Source organism: Hippocampus comes, unplaced genomic scaffold (assembly GCF_001891065.2).
Source record: "Hippocampus comes isolate QL1 unplaced genomic scaffold, H_comes_QL1_v1.1 scaffold7, whole genome shotgun sequence".
In the NCBI taxonomy this organism is placed as follows: domain Eukaryota; kingdom Metazoa; phylum Chordata; class Actinopteri; order Syngnathiformes; family Syngnathidae; genus Hippocampus; species Hippocampus comes.
This window is the reverse complement of record NW_017842060.1, coordinates 6,032,676-6,058,064: the sequence shown is the minus strand read 5'-3', so window position 1 is coordinate 6,058,064 and position 25,389 is coordinate 6,032,676. Positions and strand designations below refer to the sequence as shown.

Genomic DNA, 25,389 nt, shown 5'->3' with positions numbered 1-25,389 from the left:
TATGTGCTCTTAAGAGGCCAGGTCTGGCAGAGCGGCATATGATGTCAGCGACTGTAGCTCTCCTTTCCCACATGTGAGGGCATTGCAGTAAATCAGTATGATGGGGGGTGGGGCGGGGGGGGGAATTTGGTGTAAACCGAAGATTTTTGTGACAGTCATATGGCCAACTCGTATTCGTACCATTTTTCTGCCCAAATGTGGTCCCGGTTTTCATCCAACTGTTTGTTTATTGTTTTATTTTTTGTACACTTGAAAACAGTCTGTGCCAAACTCAACATGCTACCCGCATGACTCAGCCAAATCATCAGAAGCATTGCTTAATTGACTGAAATGTTTTACTGTGAAAATTCTTTGGATTCTATAACAAAAGATTTCCAATAGAAAATGTGAGCTTGAGTTTTCAAACGCTTTGGTTTCAGCCAGCAGCCAGACTATTTGGAATGGAGTAATCTCGCAAACGGAGATTCCGCAAACAAATCTGCAATTTTACGTTTCCGAAAACAATGAACCACAATATCGTAGGACAAAGATGCGGACATCTGGGCCAGATTAGAACATTTTTCCTTTTGTTATCTGGGGTAGGAGTCAGCCAAGGCCTGGTTATCAGCTAATAGTTGACCTAGCATCTGTTTTTATTCGTTTGTTTGTTTGTTTTTTTTAAGCTATTAAGCTGTCATCATGTTTGTATTTTCTTGCAGTCTGTATATCCTGTGGCGCTATGCTGCCTCTCACAGGTCAGTCTTGTTGCTACGACGGACGTATGTCTGGCGCATTTTTTTCATGGATATGTGCCATATCTGTCACATTTTTTTTTTTAAATGTTCTGTGTGTATTGTGCTTTACTAAGAGGTACTTACATTCGGGCGTTGGGAATAATCTTGTGTCCGTCTTTGTACCAAGTGACCAAGGCTTGAGGGAAGGACGCCAAGGGAGGCGGGCTCAGGACTGCAGCCTGGCCTTGGCTTGCCGTCGTTCTCTGCTCTTCGCCTGAGAACCTCCCCATAACTAGAGGAAACGTGAGTTTCGGTTTACAAAGTCCCGCCGATGTAATTTCTTGCCGTCAGTTTGAGTTTCGAGTACTCACAGGCCACTTGCACCTCTGTTCTGTCATGTATGATGGCGCCCATCCTGTTCCTCACTGTGCATTGATACAGGCCGGCGTCTGTCCTCTGCAGCGACGGCACGAACAACCTACAGATGGTACAAGAGACAAATTATAATGATTGTTAAGTGATACGAAACCCTTTCACTTACACATATTCCTCTTGTTGAAAGGTTAAGTATTTTCTTCCGAAAATAAGGGCATTTCAAAGTGACTGTAGAAATGATCTTGACTTAAGATTTCTCACATTTGGTTAAACCACACCGGGTATGCACCTCGTCACTCGCTCTCCTTTACCCGCTGACACCTGAATTTTGGCCTGTTTTAATGCCAATTTTGTTCACCCCCGAAGACAGGGGGGGGAGGGGCTAGATGGCGATCAGCGAAGTGATGTTGTCGCTGTGGAGGATTCTGCATCAAGCGACCAGCACAGAGAATGACCACTTTCACGGAGGCGTCTCTTTGTTTCATTAAATGGACTCCCGTGGCATTTAAAGTAACACTTTCTAGCATCATATCATTAATGTTGCCCACTTGGCGGCCATTTCGACCAACTCATTTTGGAAGCGGGGTGCCTCCGGCTGTGATCCCGTACAATAGTTTCTTTAATTTTTCTTTTCCTGAAATGCCTTTTCTTTTCTGACCTGTTGATTTTTGTCAAATTTGGGCTTGTAAATCTCCTTGAGACTCATTTGTGATTCAGGGCTATGCAAATGATGTATTATGTATTGTGATTTATTCATACAATAACTAATACAAAAAAAAACACATCTACGTAAAAATGTACGAAAAACATTCAAGTCAGTTTGATGAGCGCACGATTAAGGGTGAAAGCATGTTTCCACTGAACAAAGCAGTCAGAGTTTGCTTAGGTAGGGCCGTCAGGTTCCGTTGTCAAAATATTTTCCACTTTTTGGAAGGCTGACACTGGCTTAGCACCTGCATGTTTATTTCACAGCATGCATGTTTTTTTTTTTTTTTTTAAATTTTATTCCCGAGAAGTATTAATGGATTTTAAATGGACACAAATTCTCTAATGGCAATCTTGGCGTAGGATCTAGGTTGCTACCACGCACGCCGGACAAACTCTCCCATGCAAAATCCGCTCACCAGCACACATACACGCACACAAAACTGGACATCGCTTGGGGGCTCATTATGAATAATAGGCCAGCCAAGTACTTAACTCCCAGGCTGTCAGTTTATGATGCCAAGGTGTGCGCACAACACCCATACACAAATACGGTAGAACGCTGTGTATGCATTGTTTGTATGCTGGCATCATCCGTAAAAGGCTCGTATAATTCCGTTTAATCAGGAATAGCAAATATCATAATACAACACAGTAGCTCTCCCTCTGTAGTTGTCATACCGGGGTCCATTACATTTCTATTAGCCAGGGTGCAGCGAAGCTGTCACTGTAGTGCCTAAGTGCCGGGGCAACTTCAGCTGGGATATATCACACTGAACTCAGAGTTCAGTGTTGACAGTTGCCAATCAATACAAATATTTCGGTGACACAGTCGCTGCTTCGCTCGCAGGGTTCAATTCTCTGGATGATTTAGGACAAGTTGGATCAGCTTTTACTGGCGGGGGCGGCTTGGAATCGACCTGGCTGCCCCTGTTACTGGGTGGGCTCGCGGCATCCGCAAATGTCACATTTTCGCAATTTCTGAACATAAATTGGAGATTGTGAATGCAAAAAAAAAAAAAAAAAAAAAAAAAAACATGTTTCAGGTCTTAATTGTGTTCTCTAAACTGAAGCAGCAAAACCATTGGTGTTCATCAAATGGAACCAAAATTAAATGCCTTGACAAGTTCTTTATAAAATATTAATAATGTGATGTTTGCATCTTTCTTGAGGCAGAGTATACATCTGTCAGCATTAGGCTTTTTTTTGGGGGGGGGGGGTCTGAAAGAAAAATTCAGTGGGGTCAGTTTCAACTGAGTGTTTCTGAATGGTTTGAATGGACTTTGTTTTTTAATTGCAATATTGACGATGATGTAATTTTGTGAAAAATTGTTATGCAGTCCTCAAAAGTCCAAATCTAAACTCAGCACCGATTGTGGGCTTTGACCACCGGTGGTAAAATCTACTCCAAAAATCCTGTGGTTTTGCATCCTCTCTGGTGTTTGTCCTCACATCACACTTGTTATAAATTGACAGCGGCGCAAAGACGACACATGCAGCGCCCTGCCAATCTGCCCAAAGTGCTGAACTCATCAAACTACAGCTGCCAGAATACTGAGAGCGGTCCAAGTTGTTCCACAACACCTCCTGCTGCTTCAACTGCTTCCTCACCCAAGTGGATCGCCTGTCCCAAGTTTGCCACAATCTTGAATGATGTTGAAAAATTGGATTTCACGGCAGAAGTTCTACCAACAGGGGACATGCATTGACACGGAGAACAAGAAATGCAATGCAAAGAACAGAAGTGTGCAAGAATGTTTTTGGTTTTTGGAACTGTCAACCACGCAATTTTAAAAAAGGCACCAGCTGACCTGTATTGCGGCGTCCAGTCGGTGATGTTGCTGCTGTTGAGTGACCAGCGGTACTGGAGTGGCCAACTGCCTCCAGCCAAGCAGGTCAGCACCAGCCTGTTTCCCTCCAGCGCCACTTGTTTTGCCCGGCTGACTCCTCGCATGTAGGGGGCCACCTCTGACAGATACAAAAAGAAACATACGTTTTCAAATAAAACAATCCATAGTCTTGCAATGGCAAACATTTGGTAATCGGTTTTATCGTCTTGCATTTATGTTTTAATGTAAAAAATATATATATTTTTTCCACCTTTATTTGTCTACAGACGGGTATTTATCTGACCTGAAAGTTTCAAACTTCATTCATATTGCAGGCATAAACTGCCTCTTTTCGGGTATATGAAAGCATCTCAATATTTTTATTTTCCCGAGCCATTCTAAGATGGACGTTTTGTGATATTATGCGTTGTTGTTCAGCTGCACAACCCAAGAGCATTTGAGCTTGAGGGCCCAAAATATTAACCGTGAGATTTTCTGGTGAACATCAGAATTCATTGTTGCACAAAATCACAGAAAGTCGTCCAGGGCCTGAATAAGCAATTCAGCCCCAGCCCATTAAACCGCCACCACCATTGTTTGATTGTTGGCATGACGTCTGTTTTTCGAGTTGTAATGGGCCGTGCCTGAAAAGTTCCTCTTTTGTCTTGTCAGTTGTCAAAATATTTCTCCAAAATTCTGAAGTCTGTACACGTCGAGCTTGATCGAGCGCCGAAGCATCCGCTGAATCAAGCTGTTGTTGATGCTGAGGTCCACTGCAGCCCCAGCAGATACTTTCCTTGGCTTTGCGCAAATGCCTGCATGAAGAGTTTGGTGTCGGAAACGCCATAAAATAAATAAATAATAATAAAGTGCTTTGTGACTTTTGAGACACGCTGTATATTCTGAACATAATCTGAGTATGATGTATTAATTTTACCTGTGGCATTTAGCAAATGCCAAGGCACGTATGAAAGCATAGTTCTGAATACAAAACATCTGATAGTGTAGAAAAACCTTAGATCTGCAAACATAATGCATTTGATAATGATGTTCCTAAAAGCAAAACTGATAATTGCTGAAATCTCGTTTAGGGTGATGAACAATACAAAGTAATGCAAAAACGTAAAGGTCACCGTGTTCGTTTGCAAAGAAACAAATAGTGCGGGTGTTGGGATGAAAAAATAAAAAAATAAAAATCCCAATGGCAGCTGTTAAAGCTAATTAGCTAATTATGAACTATGCCAATTTCAATGTCAAATCTGAAGACATATTTCCTATTTTTTGTTGACTCTATCCATTATTTCAATTATTTCATCGAGGTTATTGTTCAAGGAAGTTTCATTGCTTTTCTTGTAATAAAGGCCCTACCCTTATGAGTCGCAGGGTAGTCATTGAAATTCTAATCTCAGTTCATAGACACAAGCGGACAAGTTTATCTCAACTCTGATGCTAACCAAAATGAGTAAGCACTCCCTCAGATCAATTAGTCTGGAACGCGAGCGCGCGTTGTAAACAAGTCCCCTGCACAGCAATAATGATCGTCTTATGTAAAGCGGAGACGGCGTTTCGCATTCCAGTAGACTGACATGTAATCACCTCATAACATCGTTTGCTAATGGTCTCCCTGGGAGTCATTTATAGTTGGTCTGAAATGAAATAATACGTAATATGCCCTTCTTAATAATAACAAAAATACGAAACCAAAAACATGCTGACGAATAAAGTGTCAATATGACACATTGCCCATCTGCAGTTAAGTGAATTAATGGTTACTATTGGAAGAAATACGGTAGATATCATGGATGCTTGTTTTGCTTTATGAATCAGTTTTCCAATATATATTTTGATATTCCACGCATCTGCCTCACTTTCAAGAGGTTCTTGGTTCAATTCTCAGCTTCCGCCCCTCCTATGTGGGCTTTGCATGTTAATACATAGCATAAACCTGGCGGGCATTACGGGCAGAGATCGGACTGTGCGTCAAATCACACAGAGTCTGACCTCAACAAAGTTGAAAGCACAACTGAAAGAAAGAAGGCGTCAGGTACACATTAGTCACCAAGACATGCAGGTGCGAAATCACACGATGACAAACCGGTGAGTCTCAGTTGCGATTCCAGTAAATACAATCACTCCCAAAGTAGCCAGACAAATCGTCTTCCTTATTACCCAGGAAATGATTCAGTCAGGATTGCCTGAAATGAAAAGGCAATTGTCCAAACTGACATCATATTGTGGAAATAAACTCATGTTTGTTGACTGCAACTTCTTGTCCTCCGCATGGATGTAAACCAATCATGTGCCGAGCTTTTCTCGTGGATTTAGAAAATCGTTGATGCTGGAAGAACTTTGTCAATTATTCCACACCCGAGGACCTGCAAATTTTTCATCCATCCATTTATTTTCTGATCCGCTTCTCCTCACGGGGTCGCGGGGCGTGCCGGAGCCTATCACAGTCATCTTCGGGGAGTAGGCGGGGGACACCCTGAACCGCTCGCCAGCCAATCGCAAGGCACACATAAACAAACAACCATCCGTGCTCACACTCACATCTAGGGACCATTTAGTGTTCAATCAGCCTGTCACGCATGTTTTTGGAATGTGGGAGGAAACCTGAGTACCCGCAGAAAACCCACGCAGCCACAGGAGTACATGCAAACTCCACACAGGAAGTCCGGAGCCGGAATCGAACCCTGCACCTCTGAACTGTGAGGCCGACGCGGTAACCAGACAACCATCGGGCTGCCCCTAGCAAATTTTTGCTCCAGAAAAATGCTTCTTTGTTTTTTGTTTTTCTTGACATTTTCAGATGATATCACTTTTGTCAATGTTGTCAAGAGAATTGCAATAACCTTGTCTTATTTTTCCATTCCCACCAAGAGTTGATGGTGAGCTTTATTCAGCCAGTAAGTTGTTTAACAAGGAGGGACTTTTCAGGTCCAAAGTGTTTCACCCTCAAGTCTCCTTCTTCATTCTAAGCAGCCCTCTCATTCGGTGTCCACTGTATTCGCTTCCACACTCCTTGTTCCCTGCGGAGATCCCAGGGCCACATTTTCCTGCCTTCTCTCCATCTGTAGTTGCCCCCTCCACTTTGGATTGATAGCTGCCTTCGCCGTGCACACGAGGGAAATGTTCCATCTACGCTTGATTTACTGTATATGTGAGCCCGTGTGTGTGTGTGTGTGTGTGTGTGTGTGTGTGTGTGTGTGTGTGTGTGAGCGAGTGTTGAGAAGGGCAAGGCAACAGTGAGTAAGTGTTAACACGGCCATAAGAATTTATTTGGAAAATTCCTCACAGGATGGCTAAGAGCACTGCCTTTGCCATTCTCTTGAACAGCGACATGACTCATCCTCGTATGTGCACGTACGTACGTACGTGCGGGCGTGCGTGCGTGCGTGCACGCGTGAGGCAGAGATGCAACCTTAACGCTTGATCATACCCCATGACTCGACTAAGAAAGGCAGGCACGGTTGCACAATGTAAAAATAGAACCATGTGGATGTTTTTGAAGCGCCCCGGCTAGTTCACTTATCTGCACTTTCTTCATAGCTTGCTCCGCTCCTCGTGGCCCTTTAATCCTGCCTTATGCTTGAAAGCCAAGTCCATTAGCAATGACAGATGGAGACGGCGGACGTTAGCGAGCATCTGAGAGGAGCAAGGTCAGCTCACGGGATGTTTTGCTGTCTTTGTCGCCCGCTGTCAACAAACCTCTCTCCGCCATCATGCCTGAAGCAACTTGTCCAAAAATCACAATCGCTCGCGTTGCCTTATCACGCCAACTGCACCAAAATGTGATGCAACGCAAGTTTATCACTGTTTTAGTTCGGCACTCTGAGTGACGGCGTAAGCGGATGCAATCGGCCGGTCGTCTGAGAAGATGCTTGTGTTGATTGCATTTTTGTACCGTTTGTTCAATATATTGATTGAAAGTGCACCACAAGCATGTACGATTTGGGTGGAAGGCGGTTTTCAAGCACCCACTTCACACAACTGTGCTCTCCCTATCCAACTTTATGTCATTCACGGATGGAGCTCTGAGAGTAGCTATTTGCGTGAATCTTGCAGGTTGTCTGTGTTCATGTCCACAACAGCCCAATTAGTTTTGTTTTTTTTAAAGAATGCAATGCAGGTCTGCAAAAATACCAGAACTTGGTCTAGCCAGCCCCTGCGTAGATTTACACCGCACTGCGCACCGGACTTACACTGGGCACAAAAATTGAGCCCATAGTCTTATTGTCGTACTCTATTACAAATGCATCATGCAACCAACGTGGCTAACGTCCGCCTGACTGAAATTTCCGCCTTTCGCGTTCTGAAATCAATCTTGATTTCCACTGACGCTGCCAACAAAGTTTCTGTCTTATCGGGCCAGGAGAATGAATCCATTTGACATTGCGCAGGTGAGCAAAAGGGCTGTAGAACAAACTGTATGTGTTGACGGTACTGCAAAACATGACTGAGAGCAGGATCATATGCGTAGGGGAAGCAACGTGCCAACTTTCACCCCAAGTCTACTCGAACAAGATACCGAACCCCCTCCCCCAATTGCTCCTGATGACTGCGTCATCAGTCGGTGAATGAGGTAACAGTGCAAAGCGCTTCGAGTACCCGAGGTAGAAATGCGGCATATACGTGACGGCCCATTTACCCTGTACCGCATTAACTTGGGCTCAGTAAAAATGAGGGTGACTGAAACATCTCACAATTGCTAATGTCTTTGGAGCGCAGCCAAAAACAAACCACCTAGCTCAATCAACACACGTTTAAGTCAGTCACAATTTATCAGTATGCATCGATAATTGCAAACATAATGAAGTCGTAGTCCTCTGTCCGGCAATCCAATGGAATCCCACCCCTTCCGTCTTAAATGAGAGGTATTAACAGGCAAAGGCTAATTGAGTCACACCACGACTCGGAGGCATGAAACGCGTGTCAGGATTCCACCAATTTTACGGGTCCGACCAAAGGAAAATCATTTTCTCCACAGTGGAAAACCGTGTGGTGTTAATGAATATGAGTGGGAGAGGTCACCATCGGGGGCAGTCACCCTAGGAAACAAAAAAAAAAAAAAACACTTCATCTTCATAGAGCCCCACTGCTGGCGTGAGACTGTGCTGACAGAATTGACTGTCGTCCGTGATGAATACTGATTCGCTGTCTCGCTGCACACACACACACACACACACACACACACACACACACGTTTTTGCAGCACGGGGATGAAAGGGAGAAAATACCTAAATCAGTCCATTTTATGACGTGTCATTTTCCTTTTAATAAGCAGTAGCAATTTGGGTGGCTAAGCATTTTTTTTCTTCCCCACTGCAGACTTTTTGATTATTGGTTGCAAATGAGTTCTGGTTCATTTTGATCTAATAAATCCGCCCGCGCTTGTTTTAACAGGCATTTACAACACGCAATTAGGGCGACGCAGTGGTTGGCGATGGGATGAGTTGAGATTTTTGCATGTTAATAGCACGCTGAAAGAAATAGGGGGAGGGGGGGGCAATTAAAGAGACAATGCAAGGTGACGGGGCTGACGATGATGGATGAGGTCGTAGTTAGACGAACATTACAAGCTAAGATTTTAACCGGGGCTGTTCATGGTTGTCTGGTCATAATTTGCAGATCAATCAATGGCATCAGTCGGAAAAAAAATAACACATTACAGCAAACATCTCGTTCCCCGCAGACACGTTCTGTGCTGCTATCATGAATAATCTGAGGTCTGGGAGCATAGAGTTGATTTTTTTTTTTTTTTTTTTTTGTGGAGACGACTCGGCTTTCAACAGTTTATAATCTATTTAAGGATGGTGATCGTTTTGGGTTTTTTTTTTTTCAACTCGCTGATCTATGATCTGCTCCAAATTACCGATCGTGTGAAATCCCGCCCTCTAAAAGACACCTCCTCCCAAAGGTGGGCTGGCCTGCAGGGGAGGCGGGGCTTCTCTCGATGGGCAGTGGCCGATCGAGGGTGTCAGCAGAAGTAGCGATAATTTAATCCACGACTAATAACAACACCCCCGCAATTATGTTACGCCCTACCTGTACAAAATAACACCTATATGGTGTCAATAAACGGTCACAAGTGTTCATTTTAACGGCAGTGAAGCAAAGTGACTTCTTAATGGCCATTGCGAAGCTCCGATAACACAAGCACTTAGTAATCCTGTCCGAAAGGCCACAAAGTGATTTATTTTTGAAGATAAATGTGTTCATCTTGATTATTTAAGTGTCATAACCATTGACTCATTTGCATGCATTTGCATGTTCCTGCGTGAGAAGTATATCACAAAGTTAGCGCGCTGGCGCCCCGCGTGGCAAACAAGGTCAGGCAACTTTTTGGAACGAATCGCGCTTCCCCTGCACAACAACTGGTTCAATCATGCCCGTGTTCTAATCAGACACACTTAATCAAAAGCAAAGCGCTAAACATATATAAGTATCAATCAACAAGTGTAATTAGAGCCCTGTGATATGTAAATTCACTTACGATGCAGGTCTTTCACCCACACCGTTTAAGAATGTCAACATGAGACGCTCGATCAGGAAAGACCTCCTGCCGGAGCTCATGATTAAGTTAAAGTGCCCCTACGACTGGAAGACCCGTGGCGCCCTGCTGACTCGTAAAGGACTCGGCTGAATTTGAAGGGGAAGCGATGCCACGGGCTCTCGGATGAGAAGCTCTACTGCTGCACGGCAAAACAACAGATAAGCACGCACGCGCAGGAACAAAATGTTTCCTTGGCTCACGGTTATAAAGACACATCCTCTTATCTTTTCCAACAATTCCGAAACAGGAGGCTGCAGGTAGTGCCAGCACTTTATTGCTATTATTATCATTAAATTACTAACAATAGCAACGGCTGTTTGAAAAGACGACAGTGGAGATTAAACATCCTTTCCTCCACCCACCCCCCACCTAGAGATCCATCGGCGCCGGCTCGTATCAACGCTCTCCATAAGCTTTGACTGATAGCTATCAGATCAGAGCCGACAGGTGACTGACTGATCCCGACTCGCTGATCGACAGATGTCAGAACAGACCACAAGCTACTGATGACGGCCAACCAGAGAAAAAAAAAAAAAAAAAAACGCAAGCGGGTGCATGCACACACGGACGGCCACCCTGCCGTTGGATGGAATAGTCACGACTTTGACTACTCCAGTGGTTCCCTTGACTGTTGCTCACAACCCAAAACATTCGTATCACAAATCATTCGCCGCATTCCATTCAGTCTAAATTCCATGAATGTGATGATCTCTGCCGTGTTGACTTTGTTTTAATGAGACTGAATTTTGGTGAGGGATGCTCCGATCGATCGGTGAGTGATAATTAGCGCTTGATATTCTTGAAAAAGTGCATCTAAAAGCCGATCGATCAACCTTGTTCTGGTAAGAGAGTGAAATATTTTCCCCCAAGTGTTTCTCTACAATAAAAATGACGGTTCGTCCCCCCCCACCCCACCCCCCCAAAAAAGTGACAAATGTTAGCATTTCACACATTCAGTTACTGGGAAAAGAAACACATTAGCATTAGCATCTTGCTTCATTGTGCCCAGCTCAGCAGTTGGAAACCTGCTGAGCTGATGATCGCAAAGAGTTTGAGAATGGGCGGCGGTTGGGACCTTGTTCTGGTAAGAGAGTGAAATATTTTCCCCCCCAAGTGTTTCTCTACAATAAAAATGACGGTGCTCCACGGGTTCGTCCCCCCCCACCCCACCCCCCCAAAAAAGTGACAAATGTTAGCATTTCACACATTCAGTTACTGGGAAAAGAAACACATTAGCATTAGCATCTTGCTTCATTGTGCCCAGCTCAGCAGTTGGAAACCTGCTGAGCTGATGATCGCAAAGAGTTTGAGAATGGGCGGCGGTTGGGGTCTGGACTTGTTGACATTCAAGTTTGATCGCTGCAGTAATCACAATAGTCAGTCTTATATTTCGTTTATTCATTCAGGTTGATTCATTGACGACGTAGCAGAGCAACATGACATGACGTCAGATTCCTTCTTTTTCAAGTTTAGGTGTTGCCATCCACTGGGAGGCAGTACAGTCCAGTCATGTACAGATAAAGAAGAAGAATGCACTTCTTTTACGATGACTGGAAGTGATTCAGTAATATAACATTGTTCATTTTACGTGGAGGATAAACAATATATGCCTCTGAGTATTATTATATTATCTGCATACGTGCTGCTCCACTATTTGTGTTCAAATGTCCGTTGCTTCTCAAGCCGTCAATGCTAACCGTTAGCATGTCAAAGGGATTTTCCGTGATATGTTAGCATTAGGCCAGCGAGCCATTGTTAAGGCAATGTAAGTTGGTTGTTTCAAATATACAAATGTAATTCTCTTGGCTTTGCGTTTTGACTGTAAACTTCAACTGAGCTGGAAACCTGTTTTTTGACGAATACTTTCATTCTTGTCAAATTGCTGCTTATTGCGGAAATCCGTTGAACTGAGTGAATTACTATCACGCAGCTCTCGTATCTCGAATTTGCTCTCGCAAGCAGAAAATTAAAATAACAATAATGATGAAAATATGTATTTTGAAACGCTCCGAAATGGGTTCAGTCGTATCTCAACTCACCATTGCATTTAAACGGGGGATAGGAATGGGGTCGAAGAAAATGAGCGATTTCGACAAACCTGTGCTTGAGGCATGACCAATGCAAGCACGTGTTTATTTATGTCTAGCAATGCGCCATTATTAATATACATTAATTATGAGTCACTCGAAAATGTCACTTTATTGCTTTCTATGGCATTTACTAAAGCCTTTAACAGTGCATGTGTGTGTTTGCATGAGAGAGAGAGAGAGAGAGAGAGAGAGAGCGCACTGGGCAATCAGATGGAAGAGACTTGTGATCACTGACATTTCTAAGAGATGGGCCACCCTGCAGGGCACATCTGCTAGAGGACACACAAATGCTACATGATACTGTCGGCTCTGATCGCCTGACGAGCCCACATCAGACATGAACGGACAGTCGGGGGGGCCGGCCGGGGTCCTGACGCTTTCTTTTCATGGAGAAGATGTGGACAAAAATTGTGTCATTGGAGCATGGAATAAAATTACTTGGTGAAGTGCGGCTGTATCTGATTTGTTTTTCTTCGTTTGTTTATCCATGTGCTGCAGTCGATCTAAATAAGTTTATACAACGCAACATACAATTTTACAAAAATTGTAAAAGTATTATTCCTGAATATTTATTTCACTTTCAACCACTGGACATGTTCAGTGGCATCAGTGCTATACATACATATATAGTTCTTATTTTTTTCTTTGTATTTTTGCCCTCTATGGACAATGAAAGTGGTATTGTGCTATGACCAAAACATAAATATAAATCTATATAAATAAAACATGAATTGGAATATGTCATATCACACACTTTTTATGCTGTGTCTTTGATTTAAAGACGACAATACGCAAAAATCTACAAAAATTGTAGAAATTGTAACATATGGGGTAATCCATGTGTTACAAACATCGTAGAAATTGCAGCACAAGGGTTTTAACTATAAGGTTATTCTGATCTTGAAATAAAATGAAATGATTCATATGCCATTCTTCGTCACTCAAAATATGCGCCACGCTCTTCGACAGTCCGGCAAATTGCCATACAGAATATCCATTTGGAGTCCTGTCAATCTTCGGATCCACGGATGCATGCGAGCAGCTATTCTCCACCATGAACAACGTTAGAAACAAACACCGCTCACGCCCCCGAGACGTCTGCTTACATTCCTGCATAAAGATGAAGGTGACTTCCTCCAGCCCTGATATGCAGACGCGGTGCACAGAGGCTAACATCGTCGCTTCAGATGTCAAAAGTGTTTGCGGCTCTCTCCTGTGGAAACCGGTTCGAGTGTAAAACGTTGCTGACCCCTGGTCTAAATCGACGGAGCATTTTTCATATTTGCAAAGACAAATTCAGTTTTATTTACTTGTATCTTCAGTATTAAATCTCATTTGTCTGTGCATAAGTACCGAATGCTGTGGCAGGGGTGTGAGGGATCCTAACGAATGGGAAAACAAAAGTAAGCGAGAGTTTCCAACGCCTCGTCGCTTAGTCTGGCGTCTGTTCTTTTGGAAGGGAGTGAAATAAATAGCTCCCACTGCGACCAAAATCTCCACTGAGGAAAGTTGTGGACACAAGTGACTGTGAAAAGAGTTCCACACTTTGGAGTGACACACACACGCATGCACACACACACACACACACACACACACACACACACACACACACACACACTCTCGTTCCCAACAGAACACCTTTTATTGAGGACATGTAAAGTGTTTGGGGGACTCGGTGTACCTGCACATTGGGAAAGATGAAGCAGAGTGAGTGAAACTGAGAATTAATTATTGTGTGTCAGGTGGATGGGGTCAATAGCAGCTCACTCCTGGGTCGGTCCTTGTCGGACATGATCATCCCACAATTTTTACATCTTCACCTTAGGGCTCTCCACACACACACTTGACCCGGATCCAGACCTCGATTCTGAGATACGACTTGACTCAGACAAGAGACACTACAAAAAAAGTGTCTCCGAGCTGTACGCCATTTAACGGCCACACACAGATGAAGCCTGCGCGGCGTAGAGGTGAAAGCGAAGTCCGACCTTGAGGTCCGTCGCGGTGGGCGGCGTATGGCTGAGCTACGGGTATTTTACAACCTTGCTTCTCTCTCCCCTTGCTTTTTTTTTTTTGTTTCCTGTTCCAGTCTCTGGCAAGTGATTGTAATCGTGCTATTGTTTAATTATCCTTATCTTGTCTCACCTCTTTGGAGGATTATTTCAAGCCAGCTCACCCCCAGCCTGAGTTTTGTTCTATTTTCTCTGCTTTTTTTTTTCACGTTAAGTACACCATCCGTGCTTCTTTTTCTCTCTCTCGCTCGCTCACTCGCAGCACCAATCATATCGGCCCTCTGACAGCTGCCACCGGCCTGACCTTGGACATTGTTGCCTGCCTGCTTCTGAAGTGATTGACGAATTGTATCCTCTCATTCATTATTGAAGGTGGAGATCGCGAGCGCGGCGCCGAGGGGTATCGCCGTTACAGCCCAGCAGAGCAGACGGCAGTAAAGTGCTTGGGTGGAGGGGAGGTCATCCGAACAAACAAGAAGTAGTGCGGAGGGAGAGAAAGGGACCGATGAGCTTGGAAAATGATCATGGCTGGACGGAGGAATATCGTTGGAGTCCTTAACGTGTTCAAGTTTGTGACTTTGAGTCGATTCGCACACAACGGTTGTGGATGAAAATGGATATTGGACATGATGGACGCTGAAAGGATAGACAGTTGATTGGCGCTGATATTCGGCATATGTGACTGGTTGAGAAAGGTCATAATCACAGCGCATCTCACCCGCGTGGGTGTTCTGCACAGAAAGCCAAAAATATTCCTGCCAAATAGCTTCCTGCTATGACAGTAAATCTCAACGAAATGAGAAGAGGCATGGCTGGCATTGCCTGCGGGCTTTTGATAATTGCAAGAAAATGTATGGGTTTAACGTACCTGGGAAACTACTAGACTAAAACGCCCGGCAATAATCTGAGACATGGCTCTGCGCGAAAGGGTTTGTAATCGAGGAATTCATGATTCAAGACATTTATTTGTCATATGCACAGTAAAAACACAATGGTAAAACTAAGCAATGAAATCCTTACTTTGCTTGTATCCCTCCACTTCCACAAAGACTATAAAAAAAAAAAAAAAAAAAAAAAGCAATTTTAAATAATGGACGATGACTATTGAAAGAGGGGTAGGTCATGTATTTAAGAACAGGTTTTAAATGATTATAAAAAATGAAAACGACTGGGTTTGGGTTTGGCAGTCTAGCTAGTACAAAAGAAAAAAAATAATGTACCGTATTTTCTGCACTATAAGGCGCTTCGGAGTATAAGGTGCACCTTCACTGAATGACCTATTTTAAAACCCTTTTCATGTGTAGGGCGCACCGCATTATAAGGTGCTTAGAATAGAAGCTACAATTGTGGCTGCGGTTGCATTATGCATCCACTAGATGGAGCTACGCTAAAAGAATACAATACAATACAGCTTGATTTATATAGAGCTTTCACAACCACTGCAGCTAGAACAAAGTGCTTCTCAGAACATTTGAAATACTACGTCCAAGAAATCAAATATTGATCCGCATATAAGGCACATCGGATTATCAAAAAAAAAAAGAAAAAAATTATTGCAGTGTGGTTGACAGATTGTCATGCCAGGAGAGTGATGGTGTGTAGGTAGAAGCTGTTTTTTTTTTTTTGGTTGGTTTTTTTTTTTTTTTGTTTTAGCTGTGACACTCCAGTAGTGTCTGCCAGGTGGCAAAAGTATGAAAAGCATGTGTTGTGGATGAGTGCTGGCACTGATAACGTTCTGTGGCCTCCTGATGGCACGGCTGTCGTCGATAAATGAGGTGTAAGGAGATTTTATGTTTTACGCACACACTCCAACTAACAAGCAAACCATCCATCTATGTGAGATTTCTATTTTCTTTTTTGGTCTGGGTGTTATTGTTCCACTCATCCAAACTCAATCGTTAAAACTCAAGCGTTTTCAAACATTTCAAGCATCTCCTGTTACTGGTCCTGACACTTTGACATCACACCATTATTCACTCATAGACCGTATCCAACGATACATGCTAACAGTGATGAGTGATTTCGGCTCAGGTGCCGACAAAATCCAATAGTGAGTCTCCAGCGTGCATCGTTGTCATCCATTTTGAATGCTGGTCCACAGTCGCCATTATTTGACGTCTATTTTCAGACTTTTATCGTATCGCTCCTCATCGGTCTCCATTACTCTTGCCTTGTGTTCATCTCGGTTCCATCTCTAGCGCAGGATCACATTGATTTTTTTTTTCCCCTTCTTTTTTCTTGAACTGGCCCACTCGCTCTCTTCTCTTTTCAAAACAGAGTGTGGAAGTTACGTCATGGGGCAGTGCTATCTACCTGTTAGCTTCTGTACGTGGGCGAGAGAAACGGAAGAGTTTTCAGCTTCACTTCTACGAACGGCTTCTTCCACTAAAACAGTGGACTTTTTCGACAATGGCAAAAGCCATCTGGCTACATGATTGACTGACAGCTCGTGTCACTTTGCCAGCACTGATGACTAAAAAAAAAAAAAAAAAAAAACAGTTTCAGTATTTTTGAAAAGCTGACTTTTTAACCTGTTATACTTTGGAACTGGTAACCCATGCCTTGTTCCTGTCATGATCCTGTTCTTGTGTTTCTCCGGCGGGTGGCAGTGGAAGGATACTCTTCCAGCGTGCACCCCTGCCGCCAATTTGATCATCATCATTAAACCATGTACTGAAAGACTGCCAAGATCCGATCTCTCTTGTCGGATTATTGACCTTGTTGCTGCTCTTGCTCAAGTGTTGTTTTTCGAGACCTCTCGATCTCATTGTAGTTGCTCTTGTTCCCTTAGTTGTTTCGTCATTTGGTCTTGCTTTTGTTTGTCGTGTGAATTGGACTCTTTGTCATTTCGTTTGTGTTCTCGGTGTTCCATTACCGTTTTTTTTTTTTCCCCTGGATCCTGGTGACCGCCGTTTGCTGTTTTGGACTTTGTCAGTTTCGTTTGTGATCATAAACATTTATGTTATCACATTTTCTCTCTGTCTGCATTTCTGGGATGCGAAACATTATTCGGTTTGTTTGGAACAGTTCCATTGTACAAATAACTTCAACTTCTTGTGACACTTGAACGAAAGTTAAAATGTTCCTGAAAACATCGTCTGTAAATTTAATCAATGCAGTTACATTTGGGATTATATCCCAGTACTTCATTCTATGTCCATTGAAGCATGCTCCACTTACTGTATGTGTGAATACGTGCGCCGTGTGCATTCAGGTAAGACGGCAAAAAATGTGCATGTTTACTTCCCTCCTTTCCAACGAGTGCAAACATCTGCCACTGGCTGATGTCTTGTTGCACTCTGTCACCCGCCCCCAATTACCTCCGTGACGGCCTCCTCTGGGATACAGGCGCACTCCTTTTCGGTAAACGTACAGTTTTCTCTATTGAAGTCATTCACTAAAGCGGAACAAAGATGTCCTTCGGAAAGAAAGAACGACATTGTCTTGGGGGTGTTCTCATTAGCATTTGCACACAAAAGACATCGACTTAGGATAGATAGAAGGTCAACCACTACTCCAGCACAGATGTTTCCAGGAAACGGCCAACAACTAGCTAATGACGAGGAACACGCATCCGAGAAACGGCTACACTCTCATTATTGGCAAATAGATCTTGTTTTGATTTTATTTTATTTATTTCAATTTTTTTTCACCGAGAGCTGTTTGGTAGGAATTTCTATTTTTAGGTGGATTTTTTTTTTGCATGCAAATGGCACTTGTGAGGGACAGTTTTTTTAAGAGATAGCTGCTCGGAATATCTTTAATCATCTTTCTGTCACCGCTAGGCTTGGAGACAAACTGGAGTTGTGTTTGTTTGCAGGTGCACTCTCGCAGACACCGCGAAGTCATTAAGAGCAGTTGACTGTCCCAGTTTAACACGCGGGATGGTGGGCAAGACGGGTGACATTTACTTTTCGTTATTTTCGTTACTGTTATCATGTGAAGGGAAATGCTTTCACAGTCGGACTGCTCCCCTTCTTCAGTCTTGTCTCTACTGATCTTCGGTAAAATAAGTAATAGCACCGAGGATTCTAGAACTTACTTGGCCTGACTGTTGGACTGAGTTCAAGAAGAAAACCCGTTCGGAACCCATAAGAATTGCCCCTGCAGAAGACAGATGAGATAGCAGATCTTTCTCTCTCACACTGTCCGAAACATATGTTAACGGTTGAGGAACAGGACAGGTTAAAAGAGAAAGAACCAGGAAAACTTCAAAGACGGCATAGAATTCAAAGTTCAGAAATTTATCTCCTCACTTCTCGCAATTTGAAAATCAATGCGGTGAGATGTGTGCGAGTAGGAATGTGTGTGTGCAGTATCAAACACATGACTGGCTGTGAATATAAAGATAACATATTGAGAGCACAGACTGACGAATGCATTAGTCACTTTGATTACAAGGTATGTCCGGAAGTTGGTTGGTCGGATCACGACAAACCGAGACAACTTTGTATTTGTATGATGCTTGTATTTTCGCATCAGTGTTACAGCCCATCCGGCCATTCGTAGCATTTCTGCTATGAATCAGGACGAACTTCCGCAGCTATCAGTGCAGTAGCTTACTTACTTTGCTGTTTGTTTTTGCCATTGACGTTTTTCAGGTACGAGTTACTATTTCTAGCATCCGGTCAGAGGTGGCATTCAAAGTGAGCTGAGCAGACCTCAAACGCTCAATGTTTGATCAATGTTTGAGGATAAGTGACCAGAAAGGGGAAAAAAAAAAAACAATAAACACAAACATAATCTTGTTATGTGGCAGTACCTCCTCTCTGGACGCTGAGTATTCCCACCCCCCCCCCAACCCCCCCCACACAGTTTCTGCGTTGCTGCCTGTTTTCTTGCCACCCTTAGTTTCCTCTGTATGAGCAATTTTCTGCTAACCATGGCCGTCCACCGTTTGCTGAGAAGCATTTGTGTTCCAACTGATGCATTCACTGGCCGCATTAACGAGATCAGAGTCTTTCCCGCAACTCTGACTATATTATTTGGTCGTGGAAAACCGAGTCAGATGATCCCGTGCAGTCCAGATTTGATGAAACATTATGCGGGGTATATGAATCAGGAAGCGGCCCAACGACGACGACCAACTGTTCCGCTGGCAGGGGTGAGGTAAAGCACTGCCAGTTGCTCAGTGGTCCGTCAAATTTGTCATTGAAAGACATCCAAAGAGATTCAATGATAATGTTAGCTTATTCTGTTGCTGTGCCTTAGCTCTGAATGGGCTCCACTTTGCTTGGTGGCAAATCCAGGTCCAGAAAGTAAAAACCCTGCCACAGTTTGGTTCCTTTATTCAGGTCAACGGGTGCTGTGGTCAAGTTCATAGGCTGGGTCATCCAAAGGCGGCATTTTCCGACCACGTGATGTCACTTCCGCCGCGACTCGGCCACACGTGACATTCAATATTCACCACAATTTATACGGAATTGTCTTGAAAGAATTTGGAAACCACGTGCGGTCGACTTGCGCCGAAAGTGATGCCATGCGGCCGAAAAATGCGGCCCGAGGAGGAAGCAGCCTGTAAATTTGGACACTGCCAAACTTATTTACCTGCCCGTTGATCTTCAGCCAAACTGTGGCATGGTTTTTACTTGATGGACCTAAGCAATGTCAGAGAAATTTTCAAACGCTGCCAACCCATTTAGGACTTGTTGAAAAATCGGTCTCCCAAAACAGTAGGTCTCCCAAAACCGAAAAGAGAAGTGAGCAGTTGACCCATAGTTGCAAAAATATTATAATTTGCTACCACAGCATCTGCAGAACCACACCTTGTCGGATATAACGAATGTAATTTTTTAATTTTTCATTTTCTGTCGGATATAGCAAAATATACAATATTTTTTCTGCTGTTTAAAAAAAATGGCGCCGGTCAAAAGTTCTTTCAGTAAGCCTGATTATGATAAATAGGTAATCTCCCAATGTCCCCCTCCTGGATGCATCACCCGCCCACATTAGATGCGACACTCTCGTTATATTCCCATTCAGTCAGGTATGCAGACCCGAGCGAAGGGGGCTCATGAATAGCTAACAGGAGAGACGCGACAATGCTCAGATTTACAGAAAAATGGCCCTCCACCAACAGTTCCTGTATTGGCTGCCGGCGAAGATGGATGGAGCATAAAGGGTGAGAAAGTAATGCAACAGAAGTGTGGGAGGGGGAGCAATCATGTGTGTATGTGTGTGTGAGAGAGAGAGAGAGAGAGAGAGAGAGAGGACTGTCCAGGCGATGAGCGTGAGAGCTATAGAAAGAGAGAGAGAGAGAGAGAGAGAGAGAGAGAGCGGTGCAATGTGTGAAGAGAAGAGAAATGGAAGATATCATTTGAAGTTATTGGAAAAAGAAGGAAAAAGTAATTTCACATGCAGCCCATCTGCCAGTCTGTCTGAAAGGCTTATCAGTTTGCATGATAAACAAACTTGATAAATGAACAGGAGTGTCTTTCTTTTCTTCAGCAGATGCAGAGCAGCACGCGCATGCTTTCGCGGGTGGTGTGCGACGATGCGACGATAGCGAATTTGGCAGATCTCCTCGAATAAAAGGAGAAATGTGGAGGAGTGGCCAAAATGTCCTTCCCTTTCTCCTAGAAAAATATGAAACCCGTTGTAAACACTTAAAACTCTTCACCTTCATTCGTCCTTTTTTTTTTTTTTTTTAAACTTCTCTATCAGCTCTCAGGGCACTTTCACACAAGCACTCTTTCGTCGGGAATTGAAGTTTGTTTTGGCGGGTTGGTGGTGCGGTTTGTTTGGTCAGGTGTGACCGCAGTCAGAGCATGTGGGCCAAATCGGTCGCCATGGTTCCAAGCAAACTGTGCAAGGCCTTGTTTTGAAAAGAATGGAATTTGATGTCAATCAAGTCCAAGTGGCAATGAACCAATGATGTTGTCTGATCGCTCTAATTGGAAGGAGGCAAAGACTTCACATCAAATTGAACTAGTCAACAGCAAAAACCTCACCCTTGGTTGGTTGTGACGCATTTTCATTCGCGACAAATTTTTAGGGCAGCAGGATGACCCTGTTGTTAGCAAATCTGCCTCACAATTTTTAAGCGTTGCGCTTGCCTTCCTGTGTGGCATTCACACGTTCTTACCGCGCTCGCCTGATTTTTCTCCGGGGACACCTGCTTCCTCCCACGTTCCCAAAAGCTGCATGTCAAGTTTCCAGAAGACTCCAAATTAAGTGTGAATGATAGAAAATGAAATCGATCATTTTTTTTACTCATCCAACCCATAAACAGGTAACAAAGCAAACTGAGATCCTGATACCAAAGGAACAATAATCATTGGTGTGAAAAAAAATCCATCCATCCATCCATTTTCCAATTGGCTTTATCCTCACAAGGGTCGCGGGGGGGGTGCCGCCGCCTATCCCAGCTGTCTTCGGACACCCTGAACCGGTTGCACACATAAAAGAACAACTATCCGTGCTCACACTCACACCTAAGGATAATTTTGAGTGTTCAATCAGCCTGCCATGCATGTTTTTGGAATGTGGGAGGAAACCGGAGTACCCGGAGAAAACCCACGCAGGCCCGGGGAGCACATGCAAACTCCACAGTGGAAGGCCGGAGCCGGGATCGAACCCATGACCTCTGCACGGTGAGGTCGACGCGCTAACCACTGAATCACCAGTCCATGCGTAAAAAAATAAAAGAAAATAAATAAAAGAACAATCCAGAAAAAAAAAGGTTTTGTAAGACGCATTTGAGTAACCAATGGAATAATAAGAAGAATAAAACATTATTCCTAAAAACATTCAACAGTGACAGCCCGACAATGAATACTTGATTCAAATTCTTAACGGCGCCTTCAATTCCAACAACCCACTCAACGGCAAATCAGTTTTTAGGCCCTTCCGTTGTAACACCAAACAAGAAGGGAAAAGTAAGGATGTGAAATTTCTTTCAGTCTTGAATATATTTTATTTTCTAAATATGCAAGCCGGCTGCAAACAACAACGCAGCAGGATATGAAACAAAAGCGGCGCCGTTGTTATAGTCATGGATATGGAGGTGAGATAAGTACAAACAGTGGATGTTTATTCAGAGGAGAGGGAGAGAAAACAAAGCCAACAGGTACACTAATCCGCATAAACACCGCTCCAACTGCGCTCCTAACCGGTGGCATGTTTGTACACCGACTCCAAAATATCACACGGACAGAGTGGAGGTCTAATTAATCAAGCTCGTCGGCGGGGGTGCTGGCAGCTCGTCCTGCCCACTCTGCGGTCTCTCTTCCAGGCTCCGGCGCGGCAGCAGTTTGCGCACAGCGGAGGGTAACAGTTGGCACGAGAGGCTTTCCTTACTTCTGCGCAAGACTTCAAGCCAAAAGTAAACATGCAAAAACCGCCCACCAACTTCATAAACGTGACCTCGTATGCCAATGGAATCAAACGCTTCACAGAACTTGAGCAAAATATTTGTGTGTTTTCCCCCCCTCGGAAGAGTTGACGGATGCCGTATATCAATGCGGAGAACAATTTTGAGATATGGAAACATAAAATACTCCCCCCCCCAACTTGCTGTCAGAGGTAGAAGCGTACCAATTTATCACAACCGAGACTTTGGATACAAAAAGCAGAGAATTATTATTTTACGACTAAGTAACAACTAATAGTGCTCTGATTTATGCATCGCGGTGAGTTGTCATCTCGATGAGGCGGCAGGAGCGTAAAGCATGTCAACGATCGCACTAAAACTTGTGGAGGGGGCTTCTTGAGAAAGGAGAAAACAATCGACCAAAAATACTGCGTTTGACAGGAAGGAAGCACAACGACTTGATTTTATTTTACGCCGTCATAAAAACATAAGTAGATATGGCCATGTGGCTTCGTTTTCTTGGTCTGATTCGCAAAATGATTGACAAATGAATAGGCAAATTGTTCTTTGTTAGGAGATGAACTCTGTGAATGTTCTGAACTCCTGTTTCGACCCCAGCACTGTGTATCGGGAATTTTAATGCTGTCTGAGGGAGGCTATGTGATGCAATATTAATCATTTTTCCTCGAGGATAAAGAATATATGCCTGTGACTACTGCAATATTATCTGTCTGCCGTGTATGTTTCGATGCACTGTTTGTGTGCAAATATATGTTGCTTAAAACGATTGTGACATTTCATATTTGCTGAAATAATCCTGACTTGCAATGAGTGCATCAAGCCTGCAATCTGTTGACTTCACCAGACTGTTGCATTCTTCATTCGAAACACTCTTCCAGGCCTTTACTGCGGCCTCTTTCAGTTCTTGTTTATTTTCTGGGAGCTTCTCCCTTCAGGTTTGCTCCTCAGGTGGCGAAATGCAAGCTTTTTTTTTTTTTTAATTAAGTCTACATGAGAGAAAGAATCAGATCGCGATGTTACAGCCACGTGCGGTGTACGAATACCACCAACGGGGCCATGACCGGAGCAGTAATAACCACCGGCCATCCCGCGGGAGAAGCAAGCGGAGACGGGCAATAACGTTCACATTTTTGCAGTTGAGGCCTCTCACCAAAAGGTCCAGCTGAAAGATTAAACAAGCAACCTGGTTTGACATTTGACAGCAATAAAAATTGCCGAAAAGTTCTGGCCCCTGAAATTTGATTACTCTCCCTAAAGTGACCTGAAATGAAGTGCTACAAAATTTGTGTAGACCGAGGTCAAATTTGACCCCAGTCCACAAAAAAAGGATTTTAGCTTTCGAGTGTGTGTTTTAAATCAAGGAAAATTGTCGGAATCTGTGAAACGGTATATGTCATAAACAATGTCTTTTATGTATGCCTGCGAATTGCCTTTCTAGAATTTAGAAAGCACGTGTGGCCAAGTTGCGCCAGAAGTGACGTCACGCAGCAGAAAAATGCGACCTTTGGAGGTCGCAGCCTGTGAATTTGGACATAGCCATTGTTTAACTGTCCAAATCCCAACGGAAAATAATTTCTGATATTTGTAGTTCTCCATAAAATCTGACTCATTGGATTTCATCAAAATAAGACATGTTTTGCAATCATCCGCTTTTACTTTGGAAAACTGATCAACATGCCTACCTATTTTCTGACAAGTTGCAGACTAAACCCGTAGCTGAATCATAATCTATTTTGTCAGTTTGTGAATCTTCTACACTGACAATTTGAAAGAATGCCCCTTTTTGAAAACAAAAATAAGGGATGGAAGTTTTTTTTTTAATCCGATTCAATTAATTGAAAATTAATTGATGAAAAATGTAATCATCAGTTGCAGCCTTAATTGTCATGACCGTTATTCATCCATTTATTAAAATGTCAAACAAGCTCGCAACATATTTTGAACATATCTGTTTCATTATCTTTTGATAGAAGGTTATTGAAGAAGATATTCTTGGGCCAAACCTACTTTGTGTGCATGGAAAATGAACAGTAGTAAAGGATTAAGAGTAAGCATCTAATGCCACACCCGGCCTAAGTAGAACATTCATTACCCACTTAAGTGAATTACAACATCGGCCCTGAGTTTGTGCAAGACAGTGCATTGTGCAGGTTCTTTCTTTACGACCACGCCTCCATCACTAAGCACTTCTCAGCATCTTGAGCCGACTTTTGACTTTGACCTTTCAAGCCGCCCTTCAATCAGGCCCTCGCGTCTGCGGCCCCCCCCGCCTCGACAGACACGGACACTTATCAGCGTCCCTCTGTCTCGCACACCAGGGCGCACAACAGATGCGCACACACACGCGGTGACACTTCCTGTCTTCACTTGACAGGCCTTTATATCACGTCAAGCCGACCGGACCCACGCGCCCCCCCCCCCCCCACTCCCGCCTGACCCTACGACCACGCCATGATGAGATATGGGACAATCTGTTCGGTGACAGCTACTGGCTCCACATACACAGACACACTTTATCGGAATGGCAAAACTCATTGAACACAAAATAATGGAGGGCAAGGCGCAATTTAACGTATGCCTGCCTCAAGTGCAGGGGGGTCTGGGAATACCACAACAAAGCTTGGACGCGCACGTTCATGCGTGTGGCAGCCTTTTAAGCGTAGGCTTCGTCACATATGCTTGTCAGAACAGTGAAGTCGTAGCTCGAGGGCTTGGCGGCGTGAAGCAATTTCATTCTCGTTAGACGGCACGCATATTAACCTCAACCAAACGCCAAGCGC

The 25,389-nt window shown here is 43.7% G+C and overlaps 1 protein-coding gene across 1 annotated transcript in view; it reads right to left on the bottom strand.

Annotated features, from left to right (window-relative positions):
• The window catches only part of sdk1b (sidekick cell adhesion molecule 1b), a 233,948-nt gene that overhangs the window by 153,679 nt on the left and 54,880 nt on the right, over positions 1-25,389 (bottom strand). The window contains exons 2-4 of the mRNA XM_019862382.1: positions 3,605-3,761; positions 1,085-1,191; positions 858-1,005 (exon numbers count right to left, since the gene is read on the bottom strand). Of these exons, the coding sequence (XP_019717941.1) occupies positions 858-1,005; positions 1,085-1,191; positions 3,605-3,761 (412 nt within the window). The remainder of the gene's footprint in view (positions 1-857; positions 1,006-1,084; positions 1,192-3,604; positions 3,762-25,389) is intronic.